The sequence below is a fragment of the Desmodus rotundus genome, chromosome X (genome assembly GCF_022682495.2).
Source record: "Desmodus rotundus isolate HL8 chromosome X, HLdesRot8A.1, whole genome shotgun sequence".
Taxonomy (NCBI): Eukaryota; Metazoa; Chordata; class Mammalia; order Chiroptera; family Phyllostomidae; genus Desmodus; species Desmodus rotundus.
Window position 1 is genome coordinate 65,403,924 of NC_071400.1, and position 19,374 is coordinate 65,423,297.

The 19,374-nt window shown below is 38.4% G+C and overlaps 1 protein-coding gene across 1 annotated transcript in view; it reads left to right on the top strand.

Annotated features, from left to right (window-relative positions):
* Window positions 1-19,374, top strand: part of DGKK (diacylglycerol kinase kappa) — a 160,993-nt gene that overhangs the window by 12,379 nt on the left and 129,240 nt on the right. The window contains exons 2-3 of the mRNA XM_024579934.3: window positions 2,595-2,611; window positions 13,718-13,734. Of these exons, the coding sequence (XP_024435702.2) occupies window positions 2,595-2,611; window positions 13,718-13,734 (34 nt within the window). The remainder of the gene's footprint in view (window positions 1-2,594; window positions 2,612-13,717; window positions 13,735-19,374) is intronic.

Sequence of the window (19,374 nt, forward strand, 5' to 3'; positions counted from 1 at the left end):
GAGTTTCTAACTGATGTACCTTCCCAATTGTTTAAGCTACAGGGAAGTGAGTTTGCACTCCCTGTAAATTGGCCTTATTACTGGTTTCTTAGCATGGATGCTGGTGATGTAGAAACACATTAAATAGTAAAAAGAAGAAAGGCTCAGTTTAAAATTTGGCCTAAGATATTCCAGAAAGTAGATCATAGTCGTCAGGAAACATGTCCATTCTTGAGAGTTCCTTCCTCCCCCCACCCTAGGAATGTGTTACAACTATCTAACAAAGTGGGTTGTTATAACATGTACTGTCCTTGCTTGTAGGAACATTTTTATTATTGGGGATTGTGTTCCCGACCAAGGACACCACACTAAGTAAATTGTAGATATAACTAAAAATATATAGTAAAGCTAATATATAACTGTAAGCATGTATAATAATTTAAAACAGTAAAATTGTTCCAAGTCTTATAAAATGGACATAAATGTACCATACATATTGATTTTGTAAGATGTCCTAGAGTACTATAAAGTGTACATGCAGCACATAAAAGAATAAATTCTACATAAATTAAATCCATTATTATTATTTATTTAGAAATTGTACTCTACCTGCATCCAGAAAGGATATGAAGTATCCTACAAAATTAAATGCATAAAAAACAGGACAATTAAGCATAAATAAGAACAGGGCAAAACCAATTCAAAGCAGTGGTGAATGAGACTTTAAACTAATATACACTAGTTATAATAAAACTTAATTACATGTATAATTAGCAGTTCTTTTGTTTGCTGCCTTTGGTGGTTGAAGAACTTTGGGGAATGATTCAAATGGCTCAGGCCTCTTAAAGATGGTATCTGAGGAAGTTTGAGCCTCATTTTTATGCAATACATCTTGTATCAAGCTGCAGCAACCAAAAAATAAGGAACTAAAGGTTGCCAGGATTGTGGGATAGATGTTAATTAGCTATCCTAGAAGTCTGCAAGCTTGTGTTATTTTGGTGTGCCCGCATATTTCTAATATTCTCGTGTATGTTTCTGTGAGACATGTAAATATATAACTTTCTCAAATAAAATATTATTGCAAATAAATTTTATTTCTCAAATAAATCCTAATGGTATTTTTAAAGTATATTTATAGATTATGGTACTACAGTTTTCCCAATTTTCCCCCCTTTATCCTCCCTCCACCCTGCACCCCCCAACCCTCTGGCATCACCCCCTTAGTTCATGTCCATGGGTTCTACATATAAGTTCTTTGGCTTCTCTGTTTCCTATACCATTTTTTATTTGTCCCCGTGTATTTTATGCCTACCAATTATGCTGCTTCTTCTCTGTAGCCTTTCCCCTCTATTTCTCCCTTCCCCCACCCCACTGAAATCCCTCCATGTGATGTCCATTTCTGTGATTCTGTTCCTGTTCTAGTTGTTTGCTTAGTTTTTGTTTTCATTGTTTTTCTTTTTTTTTAGGTTCATTTGTTGATAGTTGTGAGTTTGTTGTCATTTTACTGTTCATATTTTTTATCTTGTTTTTCTTAGATAAGTCCCTTTAACATTTCATATAATAATGGCTTGGTGATGATGAACTCCTTTAACTTGACCTTATCTGGGAAGCACTTTATCTGCCCTTCCATTCTAAATGATAGCTTGGCTGGATAGAGTAATCTCGGATGTAGGTCCTTGCCTTCCATGACTTCCAATACTTCTTTCCAGCCCCTTCTTGCCTGCAAGGTTTCTTTTGAGAAATCAGCTGATAGTCTTATGGGCACTCCTTTGTAGGTAACTCTCCTTTTCTCTTACTGCTTTTAAGATTCTCTCCTTATCTTTAATCTTGGGTAGCTTAATGATGATGTGCCTTGGTGTGTTCCTCTTTGGGTCCAACTTCTTTGGGACTCTCTGGGCTTCCTGGACTTCCTGGAAGTCTATTTCCTTCACCAGATTGGGGAAATTTTCCTTCATTATTTGTTCAAATAAGTTTTCAATTTCTTGCTCTTGTTCTTCTCCTTTTGGCACCCCTATAATTCGGATATTGGAACATTTTGGGTTGTCCCAGAGGTTCCTAAGTCTCTTTTCACTTTTTTGAATTCTTGTTTCTTCCTTCTGTTCTGGTTGGATGTTTATTTCTTCCTTTTGTTCCATATCATTGCTTGAGTCCTGGTTTCCTTCCTGTCACTGTTGGTTCCCTGAATATTTTGGTTTATTTCATTTTGGGTATCTTTCATTTGTTTTTTCATTTTTTGACCAAGCTCAATCAGTTCTGTGAGCATTTTGATTACCAGGTCTTTAAATTCTCCATCAGATAGGTTGGGTATCTCCTCATCACTTAGTTCTCTTTCTGAGGTTTTGTTCTCTTTTTTTCATTTGGGCCATATTGCTTTGTCTCGGGGCATCTGTTAAGTTGTAAGGGGGCGGGGCCTTAGATATTCACCAGGGCAGGGCAACTTTCCTTGCTGCACTGTGGTACTGCCTGTGGGGAAGGGGCCAGAGAGGGAACAATGAAACTCGCTTGCTGGGCTCTAGCCCATTTTCCAATGAACTCTTGTGTGAAACTGGGAGTTTCTCCCACCTTGACAACTGCCATAGTCCCCAGTCAACACTGAGTCTCAGTTTCCCATTCAGCCAGCCCCACCCACACAGTCCATCACCTTGCCAAGGTTTCTCTCAGTTGGCCTGCCCACATGGTCTACCACCTCGCCCTGGGTTCTTACCAGTCTAGTTGTTCTGGTTGACTGTTTCTTTAATTCCTTGGTTGTCCAAGTTACATGAAGTTTGATTTTCTGGCACTTCTGGTTGTTTATTGATTTTAGATTGGTTGTTATCATCCTTTTGGTTGTTCGAGGAAACAAAAGGTTTCTATCTATGCCTCCATGTTGGCCGGATCCCCCAGCACTTGTCCCTAATGGTATCTTATAGCCACAAGTTTAATAGTTTGGACTCTTTCTTAGATTGGGAGTCACTTCATGCTGTTTCTCATCATAACTTCACTTTACATTGTTGTGCAATATATAGTAAATTGTTCAATCTTTCTGTGGCTTTGCCTTTGTGTCCTTTAAATGAAGCCAATAATATGCCACTGACTCAGCTCAGCTCAGCAGTCTTATTCAGTGGGCCTTAACTGGTATCCCATCTGAGCTAGGTGCCCTTCCTCTGGGCTCCCATATCACCCTATACAAACCTCTGCTTCTTATTTGCCATATATACTGAGATTATCACCTTGCATATCTCATTAGTCGTATAAGGACAAGGCACTTAGGGCCCAACATACTGTCACTCAATAAATGGTGGCTGAACTACTTTATAAAAATATTGTAAAAGCTGAATGAGAAAAAATAGATTTAAAACAATTATTTCAAAAATAAGAAATATGCAATCTCAAAAAATAAGAAATATGCAAATGTTAGCTTACTTTAGTATCATTTGTATATGTGCCATGATACTCACTGTCATCACTTTCTATTTTTAGGTGTGTAGAAAAGTTTTAATATATTCACCCATCAATAAAGTGGACTTAGCAACTCACATGCATTACCAGTAGGTAATGGTAAGAAAGGCTGTCTCATATCCTTCCAGAGGGCTGTAGTTTTTCTAATTCACACAATGGAACACTATGTATTAGTAGCAGCCTTGTATTGATCACATGATCATGAATTACTAGTCTTGACTTATAAATATAGTTAATTTTGATAAAAATTAAAATGATGAATTATCTAATAGTTCATTGAAAATACAAATTTACTAAAACACTCAAGCATAGCAACCCTAAAGAATGTTATAGTTAAGTATAGTATATAGAAAGCAGGATTAAACACATAACTAGGTACCATTTGGTATCATTTTCACTAATCCTAACTGTTATAGAGAATTTAATCTATTTATGGTATCCTTTTCTCCTTATTTGAAAAACTCTTGACTCATTATGTTAGTGGCAAATTTCTCTATGTTAGTGGCAAATTGGCACTTGATTTGGAGTTAGGTGTCAATATGACTATTCTGAGGCTCTCCCTTTCTTGTGAGGACTAAGAAGCAACAACTAAACTTGGATGTCCCTTTGGCCATCCAAGATTTATCCAAAATAACTTTCTACCAATTACAGGAAAAACCTTAACTTGTTTCATCAGTGCCTCTGGTCAGATCCATACCCTGAGCTTGAAAAATGGTCTGATCAGGAATTAAATATAACATCTCAACTTAGATAGCAGCAGGAAACTCTAACAGCCATCTTGTTTCCAATCAGAAGGTATAAATTCTCTTAAGCGAGATAGACTTCTGCCTTTTTTAGATTACCTATTGGGCTGGATCACTACATAAAACTGTGTAGTTTGTGTACTATATAAGGCTGCCATGTCCAATGGAACACCTTTCACAAAGCAGACAGGAAAATAGATGATAGATAGATGATAGGTAGGTAGATAGGTAGATAGATAGATATAGATATAGATAGTCTAACAATTTTCCTGCAGATGGCAGTCCAGTGCCTATAGTACTAAAAAAATTGGCATATGAAAACTTTCTGACTAACGAAAGTAAAATATCTTTAGCAAATAGTACCTTTTCCTGATGTGTTCAAAGGTGTTTTACGGGCTGATCCTGCTATTTAATCCCTTACAGTTAAATACAATGGCTTGCTTAGCAACTGCCTAGAAGCCTATAAACCATATGCTCGGAACCAATATCCAAAAGTACCTATTTTTATTGCATATCACATTTAACCTGAGCATCATATAAAAACAAACCTATAACAAGGGTTTGAAATAAAATTTCTAGGGTTAAAGGCATATATATGGGTACACACTGGTACATTCACTCCCAGGAACATAGCCAAGTAGATACTCCAATAGCTAAACATCCTGGGAAGTAGGCAAGCACACATGTATACACACACACATACCGATAATAGATATTTAGCTTGATATTCAAACATATAATGGAGGAGGTTCTGGCTGCTCACTCTGGTGCCAACCTCTTGCCCAGCTGTACTATCTAACTTATTTTCAATCTGTCTCATTCCCACAGTCAATGAGTTCCCTAAAGTTTGTATGCTTTTATGTGAGTTCGATTCCATACACCTTTGTAAGGGCTCACTAGTAACAAAGAACTGTGCAAAGTAGATAGAGGAAGCACTCAGTTTTGGAAGGTAGTTTGAAGGAGGTGAGATCTGACCTGTGTTTGAAGATTAACTAGGATTCTGATAGGCAAACATGGCAAAAGAAACAAGTGGCAAAGAGCATATTTTAGGTATAGACATGGAAGAATTAGAAAGAGAGATACTCTGAGAGTCCCACACAGATTGGATATGGTTGGAACTTTTAGTGCATCAGGAAAAAAGGCTGGAGAAGTTAGGTGGGAACTAAATTGCAGAGGGCTTTAAATGCCAAGTGAAGAAATGTGTGTTTTATTTCATAAGAAGTGGAGAATCATGGAAAGTTTTTGACAGAGTAACATGAGTAGGTTTAGAGTTAAGAGGACTCTGTCAATATATAGAATGGGTTAAACAAGAAGACTGTAGAGGAAGTGACATCAGTCTGGGCAAGAGATACTGAGGACCTAAGGGCAATCAGTATGGGAAGAGATGCTGCTCAGGATTTGGTTTGTAACTGATTTGAGTGTGGATAATGAAGGAGAGGAAAGAATGGAGGCAATTTTGAACTTTCTAGCCTGGAGACGTTAAAATTACAGAGAAGACAGGAGCAAAAGCAGGCTTAGGTATTAGCTAGAGGAAGATTATGAGTTCAGTTTTGGAGAATTTGAGTTTGAGATATTGCTTAGTCCTGAGCTAAAGAAAATGATTAGACAAAGATGAGAATTTAAGGGTTAAAAGATCAAAGTGTGTGTGCTTTGCCATGAAAAGTAGGCAAGGTGGAAAAAGTCTGTTCCTCCCCCCTCCCCCACATTGAAAGCAATGAAACAAAATCAATAGAATCAGATAATGGAAGAGAGGTAAATGTGGACAAATATTGTTTGAGGAACTAGGCAGAAAAAAACACTGATTTAGAAGCTGAATTGCTGAAAGAGGAAGAAGAAAATATATAATTTTTAAGGAACATTTTCTCTTATTGATTCTGGGTAATTTTTTAAATAACTTTTCTATCCTCTCCTTCAGCTATTTTCTCTTGTTGACGAAAATCCTCTGTGTGGTCTTGGAAGGACAGGAAATATTGTTAGTGTGTTGTGCTCAGGTGGAAAACAAGTGTCTTTTCTCTTAGTGCCCAAGTCTTTACTTGTAAGTCTAGGAATATACTAGGATTAGGGAAACCATTAAGAAACGTTAATAGTTATCTAGTCATTAAGGGGGGTAAATGAAAACATCTGTTATGTTAAAATAATAATAAAATGTAGTTTTCCATATCAAAGATTGCATTTTAAAGCTCTCCACACACAATAGGCACTTAATAACTGTTGAATTAACAAGAATAACAAAGCAGCCTTATACACACAAATATATAATGATATTAAAATATCTCCAATGACAAAATGCTAAGATATACATAGGATAACACAAGATTTGCTCTGAAAATGTTGAGGGGAGGTGGGAACTTCCTTAAAAAACTATTCTTACCAGGTAAATTTTGTCTTTTAATTATAAATTAAATAATAAGCCCATTAAAATAGCTGCAGACAAGGAATTCTGGCCAAGATGGAGGTGTAGGCAGAAATGCTTCGCTTCCTCACACAACCAAAAGAAGGATAACAGCTAAGTTAAAAACAAAGAGCAACCAGAACTGCTAGAAAAACATTTGCATGGAAGTCCAACAACTAAGGAGTTAAAGAAACATTAATCCAGATGGTAGGAGGGTCAGAGATGAGCAGCCAGGCAGAGAAGACACCCACAGCTGGCTGGTGGACTGCACAAGCAATCCCACATTTGCACGCAGTCAAGCCTGGGGAAACAGTGGGAGAGTGAGATGGACCACGAAACCCAGGGTTTCTGCGTGGGAAACTAAAGACTCAAAACCCCAGGCTGTAAAAAAAATCTGTGGGGATTGTGGTGGCAGCAGAAACTCCCAGCCTCACAGGAGAGTTCTTTGGAGAGACTCACAGGGTCCTAGAACATAGACAAATCCACCCACCTGTGATTCAGCACCTGAAAGGGCACAAGCCACTTGTGGGAAGTGAGGGAAGTGACAGAAAGTGGGATGAGACCGAAGCAAGTGGCATTGTTCCCTCTTGGATCCCTCCCTCACAGACAGCACCACAGTGCAGCAAAGAGGGTTGCCCAGCCCTGGCAAATACCTAGAGCTCTGCCACTTACACATAACAGGTGTGCCAAGACAAAAAAAAATATATGGCCCAAATGAAAGAACAGAGCAAAACTCCAGAAAAAGAACTATGCGACCAGGAGGTAGACAACCTGTCTGATACAGAGCTCAAAACACTGGTAATCAGGATGCTTACAGAATTGATTGAGCTTGGTCCCAAAATGAAGGAAGAAATGAAGTCTACACAAAGTGAAATAAAGGAAAATATACAGGGAACCAACAATGAAGGGAAGGAAACTGGGACTTAAATCAATGGTTTGGAACAAAAGGAAGAAATAAGCATCCAACTGGAACAGAATGAAGAAACAAGAATTCAGAAAAGATGAGGGGAAGCTTAGGAACCTCTGGGACAACTTTAAGAGTTCCAATATCTGAATCATGGGAGTGCCTGAAGGAGAAGAGGAAGAGCAAGATATTGAAAACTTATTTGAATTAATAATGAAGGGGAACTTCCCCATCTGGAGAAGGAAATAGACTTCCAGGAAGTCCAAGAAGCCCAGAAAGTCCCAAAGAAATTGGACCCAAGGAGGAGCACACCAAGACACATCATAATCACATTACCCAAGGTTAAAGATAAGGAGAGAATCTTAAAAGCAGCAAGAGGAAAGGAGACAGTTACCTGCAAAGGAGTGCCCATAAGGCTATCAGCTCATTTCTCAAAAGAAACCTTGCAGGCAAGAAGGGGCTGGAAAGCAGTATTCAAAGTCAGGAAAGGCAAGTACCTGCACCCAAGAAGACTCATTTCAGCAAAGCTGTCATTTAGAATGGAAGGGCAGATAAAGTGCTTCCCTGATAAGGTCAAGTTAAAGAAGTTCACCATCACCAAGACCTTATCATATGAAATGTTAAAGGGACTTATCTAAGAAATAGAAGATCAAAAACTATGAACAGTAAAATGAAAACAAACTCACAACTATCAACAACTGAACCTAGAAACAAAAACAAAAACTAAGCAAACAACTAGAACAGGAACAGAACCACAGAAATGTCAATCACATGGAGGATTATCAGTGGGAAGGGGAGGGGGAGAGTTGGGGTGGGGAAAAAGTGCAGAGAATAAGAAGCAGAATAGTAGGCACAAAATAGACTGGGGAAGGTTAAGAATAGGAAATGGAGAAGCCAAAGAACTTATATGTACAACCCATGGACATGAACTGTGGCAGGGCCAGGGAGGGGAATGCTGGAGAGTGAGGGGGTGGTCAAGGAGGAGAGGCATAAATGGGAGACAAAAAATTGAGACAACTGTAATAGCATAATCAAAATATACTTTTAAAAAACAAAAAAAAATAAAATAAAATAGCTGCAGACAGTGGAGGAAACAAAGCGAAAATCAGACATAATAATACGGGAATAAATCAATAAATGAAAGCATGTACAGAAAGCCTGGTAGGTCTCCAGCCCTTTGCTAGTTGGTGTGGAAAGAACCTGGGTAAATTTGAAGTCTGCCATCTCACTTGGAAAACAAAATATCTATACCAGAGACAGATGCATAACAATATAGGAAAGACATGATTAGGTTATAGTATGTACAGTACAAAGAGTAATGCTGTGGAATTATAAAAGAGGAGCAATAAGGGATGGATTAGTTAGAGAAGGCTTCCTGATGGGGATAAGATTAATTGAATTTAGATCTGGGAGCAAGGTACACAAAAACTTGGCAGCACCAGGGACTCTATTCAACTGATATCAAAGATTTTCGAGAGGGAGGCAGAAGGATTTGGATTTCATTCTGTATAGCAGGGCATTATTTAAGGTTGTTGAGTGGGAGAGTAGCATAATGAAAATAGTTTTTATAAGATATATATTGTGACAGGGAGAAGAATAGATTAGAGGGGGAAAAGATAGGAGGGAGGCAATGTAGGAGATTACTTAGACTGTTGCAAAAATCCAGGTGAGAGGTGATGGTGGCCTGCTTATTGCAAACAGTAAGGATCACTCATTCATTCGTCTAACATCTTTTGTTGAATATCTACTTTGTGTCAGGCACTGTGCCAATAACTGTAATTTACCTAAAGTAAATTATAGCCAAGTAAATGATATAAGACTGAGTATACAAATAACTGCAATCCCAAGTACGAAATGATAATGGCCACAATAGGAACTGTGAGTTTCAAAGAAGCACCTGATTGGAACCTAGTAGGATAGGGTAGACTTAGGTTCAGAAATGAGTAAAAGGACATTCTAGAATTTTTCTTACTTGAGGTATGCGCTGGGAGAAGTGATAAGGAGGGAATTCTAGGCAAGCAAAACAGTATGAGCAAAGGAACTGAGGTGAAAAAACTGATTATTTGGATACCGAAGAATGTGAAGCTTAGGGGATGAAGACAGAAATAAAGAACTAGGAGAAGATAGGGGTAGGATGAGTGAATGGGGGAGGGTAAGGAGGAAGGGAAATAGTCAGGGGAGATAGCATAGCATATTAATAATTTCTAATTTTCTTTCTACTTCGCAAGTCACTCTTTTCTCAAACTCTACCTGTATTCTTAGTGCCACTGGAGGGTTTAGGATGCTTTTGTTCCATTCCACTTCAGTACACCATCTTTCTTTGATGTGAGAGCATAAGGTCCTCAGTGATGCTGAAAGATGCCTTGTTCTGAGAAGGGAATCTATTCCTCCATGCATTTCATACAAGGCCAGTTTCGATAGGCAGTCTTTGGTATTCATGATCATCTTTCAGTCTTAGTTTGCTGCCCGTTGTTTAGTATACCTTAGGAAGTCCCTGTCATGCATGTAAGAAACACTATTGCAAATCAGATTCCTCTGGATGCTGACACTATTGGAATTTCAGACTGAACCATCAGAGACCTTTCCCAATCAGGCCTGTTACAGCCATAAAATGTGGTGGTCTTTCTAGACTTCCACTTGATTTTTATATCATACTCTAAAGCCTTCTGCAATGCTTCCACATTTCCCATGTTCTATGTTCTTAGATTCTTGCCCCAACCCTGTGTGTGGTATTAGTTTCATCCCAATTATGCAGGTGAGAAAACTAAGGTTAAAAGACACTTCAACTAATGATCAGAGTCAAGATACAAGCCTAAGGCTCCTGACTCCAAAACCAATTCCTAATACATGACAGGCTAGTTAGTAAAAGGTTTTCAAAGCAGCCCCTTTAAGCCCAGAAATAATCTAGGTTCCTTTAAACAAAGGGAGATAATGGGGGCAACCAGACTTTATTTCAGGATTAATTACATTCTTTAAAGCTAACCAAATTCGTAAGCTTAAAAAAAGACACAATTTAAGGTGGTTGTAATGGTTATATTTTTTTAATGCTAAAAAATGCTTTTAAATGCTTATAATGATGATTTATCATATAAATAGTTTGGGATTTCCTAAAGATCAGAATCTCAAAAGGTTCTACAATTCTTCAGAGTTTAAAAACACACTTGTCTAGTGTTTGGGGCCCAGAACTGAGGTTTAAGAGACTGATTCTATTCCTAGCTGTGCCTTTGTGATTTCACTTAGGTCCTTTAACCCCTCACTTCTTATTTATCCATTTGTAAATAAGTGTCTTTCTCACCATGGAATATCTGGGAAGCACTTTAAAATCCTAGGCACATCCCTGGCTGGTGTGGCTCAGTGGATTGAGTGTCAACCTGTGAACCAAAGGATCACTGGTTCGATTCTCAGTCAGGGCGCATGCCTGGGTTGCAGGACAGGTCCCCAGTAGGGGATGCTAGAAAGGCAACCATGCATTGATGTTTCTCTCCCTCTTTTTTCCCCTCCCTTCCCCTCTCTAAAAATAAATTTAAAAATTTTTAAAACAAATAAAATTCTAGGTGTGAAATAATTTTAAATCCCTATAAATTCTGTAATGCACTTTGTACAGCTTCAAAATGACTGTGACATCAATACAAGTGGAATTAGTTCATTAAAAACAAGTAAAGTATATGGACACAGGGTCAAGCACAGTTTTCTGCCTTCCTAGTCCTGTTTTTAATAAGCACAGCTCAGGTCTGTGTTCCTGAGTTCCTTTAATCTCTGCCACAATGTGGTGTTGCCACAGCAAGTTGGATCATCTTGCATACCACCTCCTGCAGGGTCATATGTCATTAAGAGTGATGTCCTTGGGTGGAGATTTTTCTAAGGTAGGAATGTAGTGAAGGAATGTAATTCTATTTTTCATTTCTCCACTTTGAAGACTGAATTGTGTGGAAGGGAAAATGTTTTAGACTCTTTGAAATAATACTTCTCTGTTCTATGTCCCTGTTTATAAAATGGAGTTATTAAGATCTGCTTCCACCTGCAGAGGGGATTGTGTGAACTAACCGTGGGAGTTGCACTGTAATATAGTGGGGTTTAGAGTCACACACATTCAGGTTGAAAGCCCAGCTTTCTCATTCCCTAGCTCTAAGACCTTGGGCAAAGACCCCTACTCACCTCTCCGAATCTCATGCTCCTGAAATATCATATGAAGCTAATAATTTCCACCTTGTAGAGTTGTTTTATGAATTAATGGCATGTAAAGTGTTTAGTTCAGTGTCTGATACCTATTTGGTTCTTTTAAAAAGGGTAGCTGCTATGATGAGAAAGACATAGGTTTCTTTTAAAGAATGTACTATACTTGCTCATTGCCTCTGCTCCCCTTCCCCTTCAAAAAGGCTGAGTGCCCCATGCAGAACAACGAAAACGTGGGAACAAAAACAGTGGCCATCATTGCTTCTTAACAATGTATCTTAACATCAGTCATGTGCCTCCTTTACTTACTACTGCTTTCTTCTGATTAAAGGGGCATGTTATCAGAGAGACATGCAATTCAATTCAATGGTAGTTCTGAGCACTTAAGATGTTCTTCTCTGACTTCTTTCACAATAACTTTTCTCCTCTTGCCATAAAATACTGGTAGGGTGCAGATATTCATTAATATTAATTAATTATAGAATTCTAACTTTTTTAAGAAGTTCTTTTCATTTGGAGGCTCTCCTAGGTTTTTCAAGCAGATGAGAGTGGTACTAATTCAATATCTACATAGGATTTTTCCCTTTAGATGGAAAACTACATACCGTAAGTGCCATTAAATTTCAAAGCCCCCACCCTTTTTGGATAAATATTGTTTTGAAGCTGCTATTAAAGACTACCGACAACTGTATTTTCCTAATATTTCCTTGTAATTTGAGGTTGCAGCATAGCATGGCAGACACAATTTCTGATGCATGGATTTATATCCCTGAGAAGAAATGGATAGATCAAGGATATTTTGTTTACGCACTGATATTACAACAATATTTGCTAGTATAAAGAAATCTGAGCTTTGACATCAGGTTTGGCTGCTTTGGCAAGGTCTCCAAGATCCTAAGCCTCTTTATAATGGATGATAAGTATAGCCAACTTTCCATTACTAGGTGAAAGTAAGAAAGACTTAGGTGTTTAATTCATGATGCCAAGTAGCCTTGAGATTTCATGAAGAGGCTTATGACAGGGCATGTCTCTTGTCCTCTGGGAAAATCTTAGACTCAACAAAACAAAAAAGCAAACAAAATATAACCAGAGACATTGAAGTTAAGAACAATCTAACAATAGCCAGAGGGGAGTGGGGAGGGGACAGTGAGGAGAGGGATTTACAGACTCAATAATTTTTAAATAATATTTAAATTCCAGGAATAGTCATTTAGATACTGCTGTGATTAAATGGTTGTGTTTGCTAAGCACACACCTCAGATACAGGCAAATGATTATAAATGTCAGTACAGAGGCAGCACTGCACTTCAGGGAAGTGTAAAGCAAATTTAGCTTATGTGTCAACCTGCAACAGGATCAAGTTCTGTCCACAGCTGACACTCAGTAGAAAAGAAAGCTGCCACTGAAAACCCACCAACAGAACAAGGTGATGCCCTAACTTTTATAAAAGTGTATCAAAAAGTTACAAAAGTTAGGGCATCAACCTCTCAGTTCTCATCATACCTCCACTTATCTGAGTTGGCACTGTGGTGCATTATAAATGAAAGCTGGAAACTCAACAACCAATATATGATGAGGTGAGGTCACCACAAGCCTAGACAATAAAGAGAAGCTTCTAAGACACACAGAAATATAGCATGACTTGGTTTTGGACTTCTAGCAAATGACATTGTATATGCAGGCCATTCTAGTTAGGAACTCACAGAAATAGAATATGTTTTTACACATTGAGTCACATCTAAATCTTAGTTTCAAAGGTATGAAAAAAATGCCTGGCACAAGAAGTAGATAACACTGGCCTCAAGAATAGAGTTTTTTTATAGAAACATGGAAGAGATTGCCGCCACACTAATTATTTAGAGCCAGGTGTATGCGTAACTAGTTATCACTTTCACCTGTACTACATTCCAGCATGAAGGACCATAATATGCACCTTGTTTTTCAAGTCCATATTTCAGAAGGCTGATATACACATTTTCTATGATTTGGGGGGCAGTGAGGAGGGAAGAAAAAGAAAAAAAATAGCACACATACCTCATCATCCTTTCTAGGCTTAATACTAGGAACAGACTCTTGATTTCCAGGGAGACTTTCATGGGCAAAAAGTGTATCTGGAGACATTAGACATGAAGGCTTCAACTCATTGTAGAAGCTGTTGAATCACTGTACGCTGTGTTTGTCTGAGCAAGAGTGGGCATCATACTGATAGCATAAATGGTAGCACTGGGGTGGTTGTCAGGCAGCTCAGCTCTTGAGGCCAGAGTGCTTTATTATTGCCTATTTTCTCTAAGGAGCCTGGTAACTTGGGTATGTGCAGGATCCATTGCATTCCTTGCTCAGAGCAGTATACAATATCTGTTCTCTGGCATGCAGCTTTTTAACTCTGGGATGGAGAAAGAGAAAATAAACAATCAAAGAAGCAGTCAGCCTTTTCTCTCTCCTCAGTGTCTTCTAGTCCTACTACAGTGTCTTTTAGAACTCTATAACATCTGTTTCAATCAAAGCTTCCAACAACAGAGCAGACACTTCCTTCATGGGATGACTATTGTGGGGCACTTGGGTAGTGCCCACAATCACCTTTGGGCAGGTCTTTCCCAGCTTCCATACAAGGAGGGGGAAAGTGGAAGAAGTGAAGGAGGAGAGGAGGCTCAAAATGGATAATATCTCAGATGCTGTGACTTCCTCTATCTCCTTTCTGTCTATTCCCAGCACTGCCATCCTAAGGGGTACATACTTCTTGGGTTTTCGTGTCACCATATGGTTTAGCATGTTACTCACACTCCAGAACTTGGACTTCTTGCCAGCAGTAGCAGAGCAGTGGTGGCCTCAACAAAGAAGGAAATTGATATTCTTTGTGAGAAAACAAAGTTAGCGTGAGCAGGCTGTTGAGGCTGTGGGCTAACAACAATGATCTACACCTCATCTTGCCTTTGCTCTAGAAGAAAAGGCCCAAAGCCTCACTATAGGTAAAGATACCATTCAATTCATTCTAATACCCTGACAATTATTTTGTCAGAGTGAATACAGAGCCATTTCCCCATCCCTCCCAACTTCACAGATCCCTGCTGTCCCTCTGGAGCAATGAAGACCATCCTTAGGGAATCCTGAAGGGGGAGTTCCAGGTCAGGGAGAAAGCCCTTAGCCTTTGTAGAATGCAGGTTGATTCACTGTTGGGGTACCTTACACAGTGACTCATAGTAGGCACCTGATCATCTGAGTCATCACTATTAAGAGATGTTGGTTAACCAGTGCTCATTATGAGCCCTTGATAACTATGCTGACTTTACAGACCCCAAGGAGAATAGGAGAATCTATTTCAAAGCTCACCACTCCCTACTTTATTCCTTCTGTGCATTACTGAGAGCATTTGTGACTTGCTATATACTTATGCACATTCATACTTATTTACCCCTGCTGATGTATATGTTCTCTTCCTACCATTTTAACTTAATATTTCTGTTTAGGAGTCTAGAATTATATTTTTTAGTCAAGTACTGTGAGGGGCAGTCTCAGGAGAATTAATAAAGCAATTTGTTTAGAAAGCACTTCCCACCCTCAGAGGTCCCTAAGAAGACTGGGTTGATTACAAAAGGGATCAGTTCAGGTCAGAACTCTACCGGGAGTTCTCAGAAGATCAAGTAGCCTGAATTCATATCAGCCATTTGGTATCTAGGAAGAGGTACTGGGGCTAAAGCCTAAATGTGGAAGTACTGGGGATGGGATGGAAAAAGAGAAGGAGAGAAAGGAGGTTTGGTAAAAGGTTAAAAAGAAAACAACAACACCGAAAATACGTAACCCTTGCCAAATACCTAATTTCTCTTTCAATGTTTGGAAATACCACACAAATAGCTTCTGCATTTGAGTTGTCCAGGTGGCTATAGATCTATTTATTTTGCATTTAACCAAGGGTCAAAGGATCTTTGCTGATGTTTTTGCTTAAGGGTTCCAAATAAACTTTCCACCATATTTATCTGAGGTTGGATTGGCATAGAGATGGCTTATTCAGTACTTTCATTATTTTTAGATCACCTTTAAGTCACTCCTTTGGGAAAAAAGCAGCATTTGTGTCCTGAAGGATTTCCGAAAAGAGTACAGAAAAGCTGGGTTACTGCCCCCTCGTTCCTCACTCTGAGAGAATTTCCCACTGGGAATCTGAGCAACACACCTGGACTCTGTTTGCCTCGACCTCAAAGAGTTATTGTGCAAATAACTGGAACTGGTCAAGTAATGGTACAAACAAAGGCAAAGTGTCAGAGATCTAGACCTACCTTGAGCCAAGTTGAGTTTCAAGGGCCAATAATAACAACTAGTCAGTGATTGGCAATATAAACTCATGAAATCTCATTGTCTTCATATGGAACACCTAAAACCAAGGTCCTGCTATGAGTTCTGTTTCACTGAATTTTGAATCATGTTGGTGTCTTACTAAAGTAGACATGTCAAGCATTAGCTGTGCAGTGGTCTCAGGTGTTGATTTCTGTAAAAATATATACTGCTTCTTCTAGAAGCTGAAGAATATCAGATTTTTTGCCTACCTAAGGCAAAATTTAGAAATTTTCAAGACAAAAATTTTACAGATTTATATAATATTGTATATATACTAGTCATGTTTTTCTATATTTTTCTAAATGGAGAACAGTAAAATTTGAAGAGGAGTTATAATTTTATGAGCTATTTCTTCCCTGTTCACATCAGGCATGGTAAATAAATATAGTCAATAAGTATTGTAATAACTATGCATGGTACCAAATGGGTACAAGACTTACTGGGGTGATCACTCTGTAAGGTATATAAGTATATAATCACTATGCTGTACACCTGAAGAAATACAATTTTGTATATACACTATTACTGAACATTTAAACACTAAACATTTAAAAATAATTTAAAAAGAAACTCTTGCTAGATAATATATTTTGTGGTATTATACTCAGCTCCATGAGTTGTTTCTATGCACTCCATAATAGTACATATGCATTAGTAATTATGCATAAACAATAAGCTTGAATTCTTTTAGTTAAGCCAGGCAGCACATGTGTGCATACACATAAAAACCTCCAAAGGCATGCATGATAGCAAAAAGAACATCACAGGGAATGTTCTTCCAAAAGTGTTATATAACAACCATATAACAATATGATACCAAAAGCATGATCCATAGAATAAAAATTTATAAACTCAAGGGAGGGAGATGGGATTGGCTGGGGTGGGGGGGAGTTGTGTGGGGGGAAATGCATACAACTGTAATTGAATGACAATAAAGTAATTTTAAAAATAAGGGAAAAAATTAAATTAAATTAAAAAGGCAAATAAATAAATAAATAAATAAACTGGACTTCACCAAAATGTAAAACATTTGCTCTGTGAAAGACCACTTATGGGACAAACTTTTTTCCAATCACATATCCAACAAAGGACTTGTATCTAGAATATTTAAATGCCCATCAGTAAATGAGTGGATCAAAAAACTATGGTACATTTACACAATGGAATACTACACAGCAGAAAGAAAAAAGGAGCTCCCACCCTTTGCAACAGCATGGATGAAACTGGAGAGCATTATGCTGAGTGAAATAAGCCAGGCGGGACAAATACCAAATGATCTCACCTTTAAGTGGAACCTAATCAACATAACCATCTTAAACTTTCGAAAGGTACACAGATAAAATGTGAAGATGCATTTGCTAGGTTTCATTGTATAACTGTACATTTAGACTTCCCTTGAAAGCCCGGGGCACATGAATGGCAAGTAGAATAAGAAGGGGTTGGAATTTTTGCGTTAGATTGGCAGAATTTGTTAAGTATATAGTTGTAGACCTCTGGGTTCTGTCCAATAAAGTCATAGGTCTTGTTAGTTAGTATGATGACACCCTGCCTTAGTTGTTTGTTATGCGGGAAAATGGCCTTATGATATTTACTTTATCTTATTTAACTAGCATTGAGTTTGCAAGGTTAGACCTCAAAAAGCTAGTCATTTCCTCCTAGATAATTGGCCTTGAATGAGGATACACTATCTGTAGAATAAATTGCCACCAGGTGGTTGGTGCCTTTTCTTATGGCAGATTACATAGCAATTCTTGAATCTGTATTTCCCATAGTTGTCGTTAATGGAATGCATCAGAAGAGGATGTTTTCAATTCAGTAATTCATTTGGTCCTTCAAAAATTACCTCATTGTAGAGGAGATAATGTTTTTTTAATATAAACATTAGAGAGAATTAGATGTGAAATGTCTATGTGCTAAATTTAAAGAGATACAAACACTTGGGTTCACGAATCCTAAATGTTCTAATCACCACTTTTTCTAACACTAGTTTCTTTCCAGGCTGGAATAGAACATTTCTCTTAGTTTACCTTAAATCTTCCTACCTATAAAATCAGAAACCCTCCTGATGCTCTATGTTTTATTTCCGTGGAAGGAGTTCATCCTCTCAGCACTATCTTTTGAGTATCTTTATGGGGAAAGCAGGCACAAATTCTTCTACAGACTTCAATTTGATTTTCTATTTATAGTCTTTGTTTCCTTTACCAGTAATCCCTGCTCTGTTACTCATGGAAAGGAAAGAGTCTGTGCTTGCATGGACTAATCCACAAAGATCAAAAGCACTCTAACCTCTGGCTGCAAAGACCTGCTGGGCTTGGACTATTAGTATGCAAACTATGTTCCAATTTTGGGGGCAAAACACTGATTTCAAATTGAACCTCCAATACCCTGTTGCAGCCACATATATGCTCACACTTAACAAGCCTTGTGTTCTAATTTAGGGTTAAAAATATTATCACCATATCCATGGAAGGAAAGAAAATGTATGTCTTGAATTTCTACTTATCACTAAGCACTTTCATGTATTCTCTTGATCTTTATTAAGAGTTGAATGCCATATATATTTTTTGCAGATAAATATGCTGAGGTTTATAAGATAAGTTACTTGCCCAAGGACACACCTAATTAGTGATGGAGCTGAGTTTCAAATGCAGGTTTATCTGACTCCAAAATCTGTACTCCGTTTACTACACTAAATTGGCTTTTGCCTAAATATATGTTTTTGGAAATTTCAGAATCTTCATGTGTTTCCTACAACAGCAACCGGATTTTAGGAGCCAATTGATAGCAACATTTGAGAACACCTTTTCTCATTGTCCTTCCCAAGTGTATTTTCCCCCACTCAATTTAACTTTATAAACATTCATCAGACTTCCTATCAAGATGGAGATGTAGATAGACATGCTTTGCCTCCTGTGCAACCATAAAAAGAATTACAACCAGATCTTAAAAACAAATAACACCCAGAGCTGTTAGAAAATCAAGCTGTATGGAAGTCCAACAACCAAGGATTTAAAGCCACATTCATCCAGATGAATTCTAAGGCCAGAGTCTCAGAGATGGGGTGGAGAGACGGTGTGGTGTGGACAAGCAGTGGCTGTGGTAGCAGAACAGATGGTCCTACATTCACATGTGGCAGATAAAAATCAGAAGGGATACCCTGGGAGCAAGCAATCTCAGCCCCTGGCCAGACTACAGAGTCCAGGGTTCCAGCACCTGGAAGATAAACCCCCATTACCTCTGGCTGCAAAAACCAGGGGGGTGGGGTGGCAGAAGAAACTGACAGATTTTTACAGCTTAAAGGTTCCATATGGTCTTAGAGAGTAGCAAACCCCAGAGCAGCAGCCGGAGGGGCACCAATCACACACAGGAAGTGGGTGAAGTGACCGGAAATGAAGCAAGTGCCAGGCAGACCTCCAGAA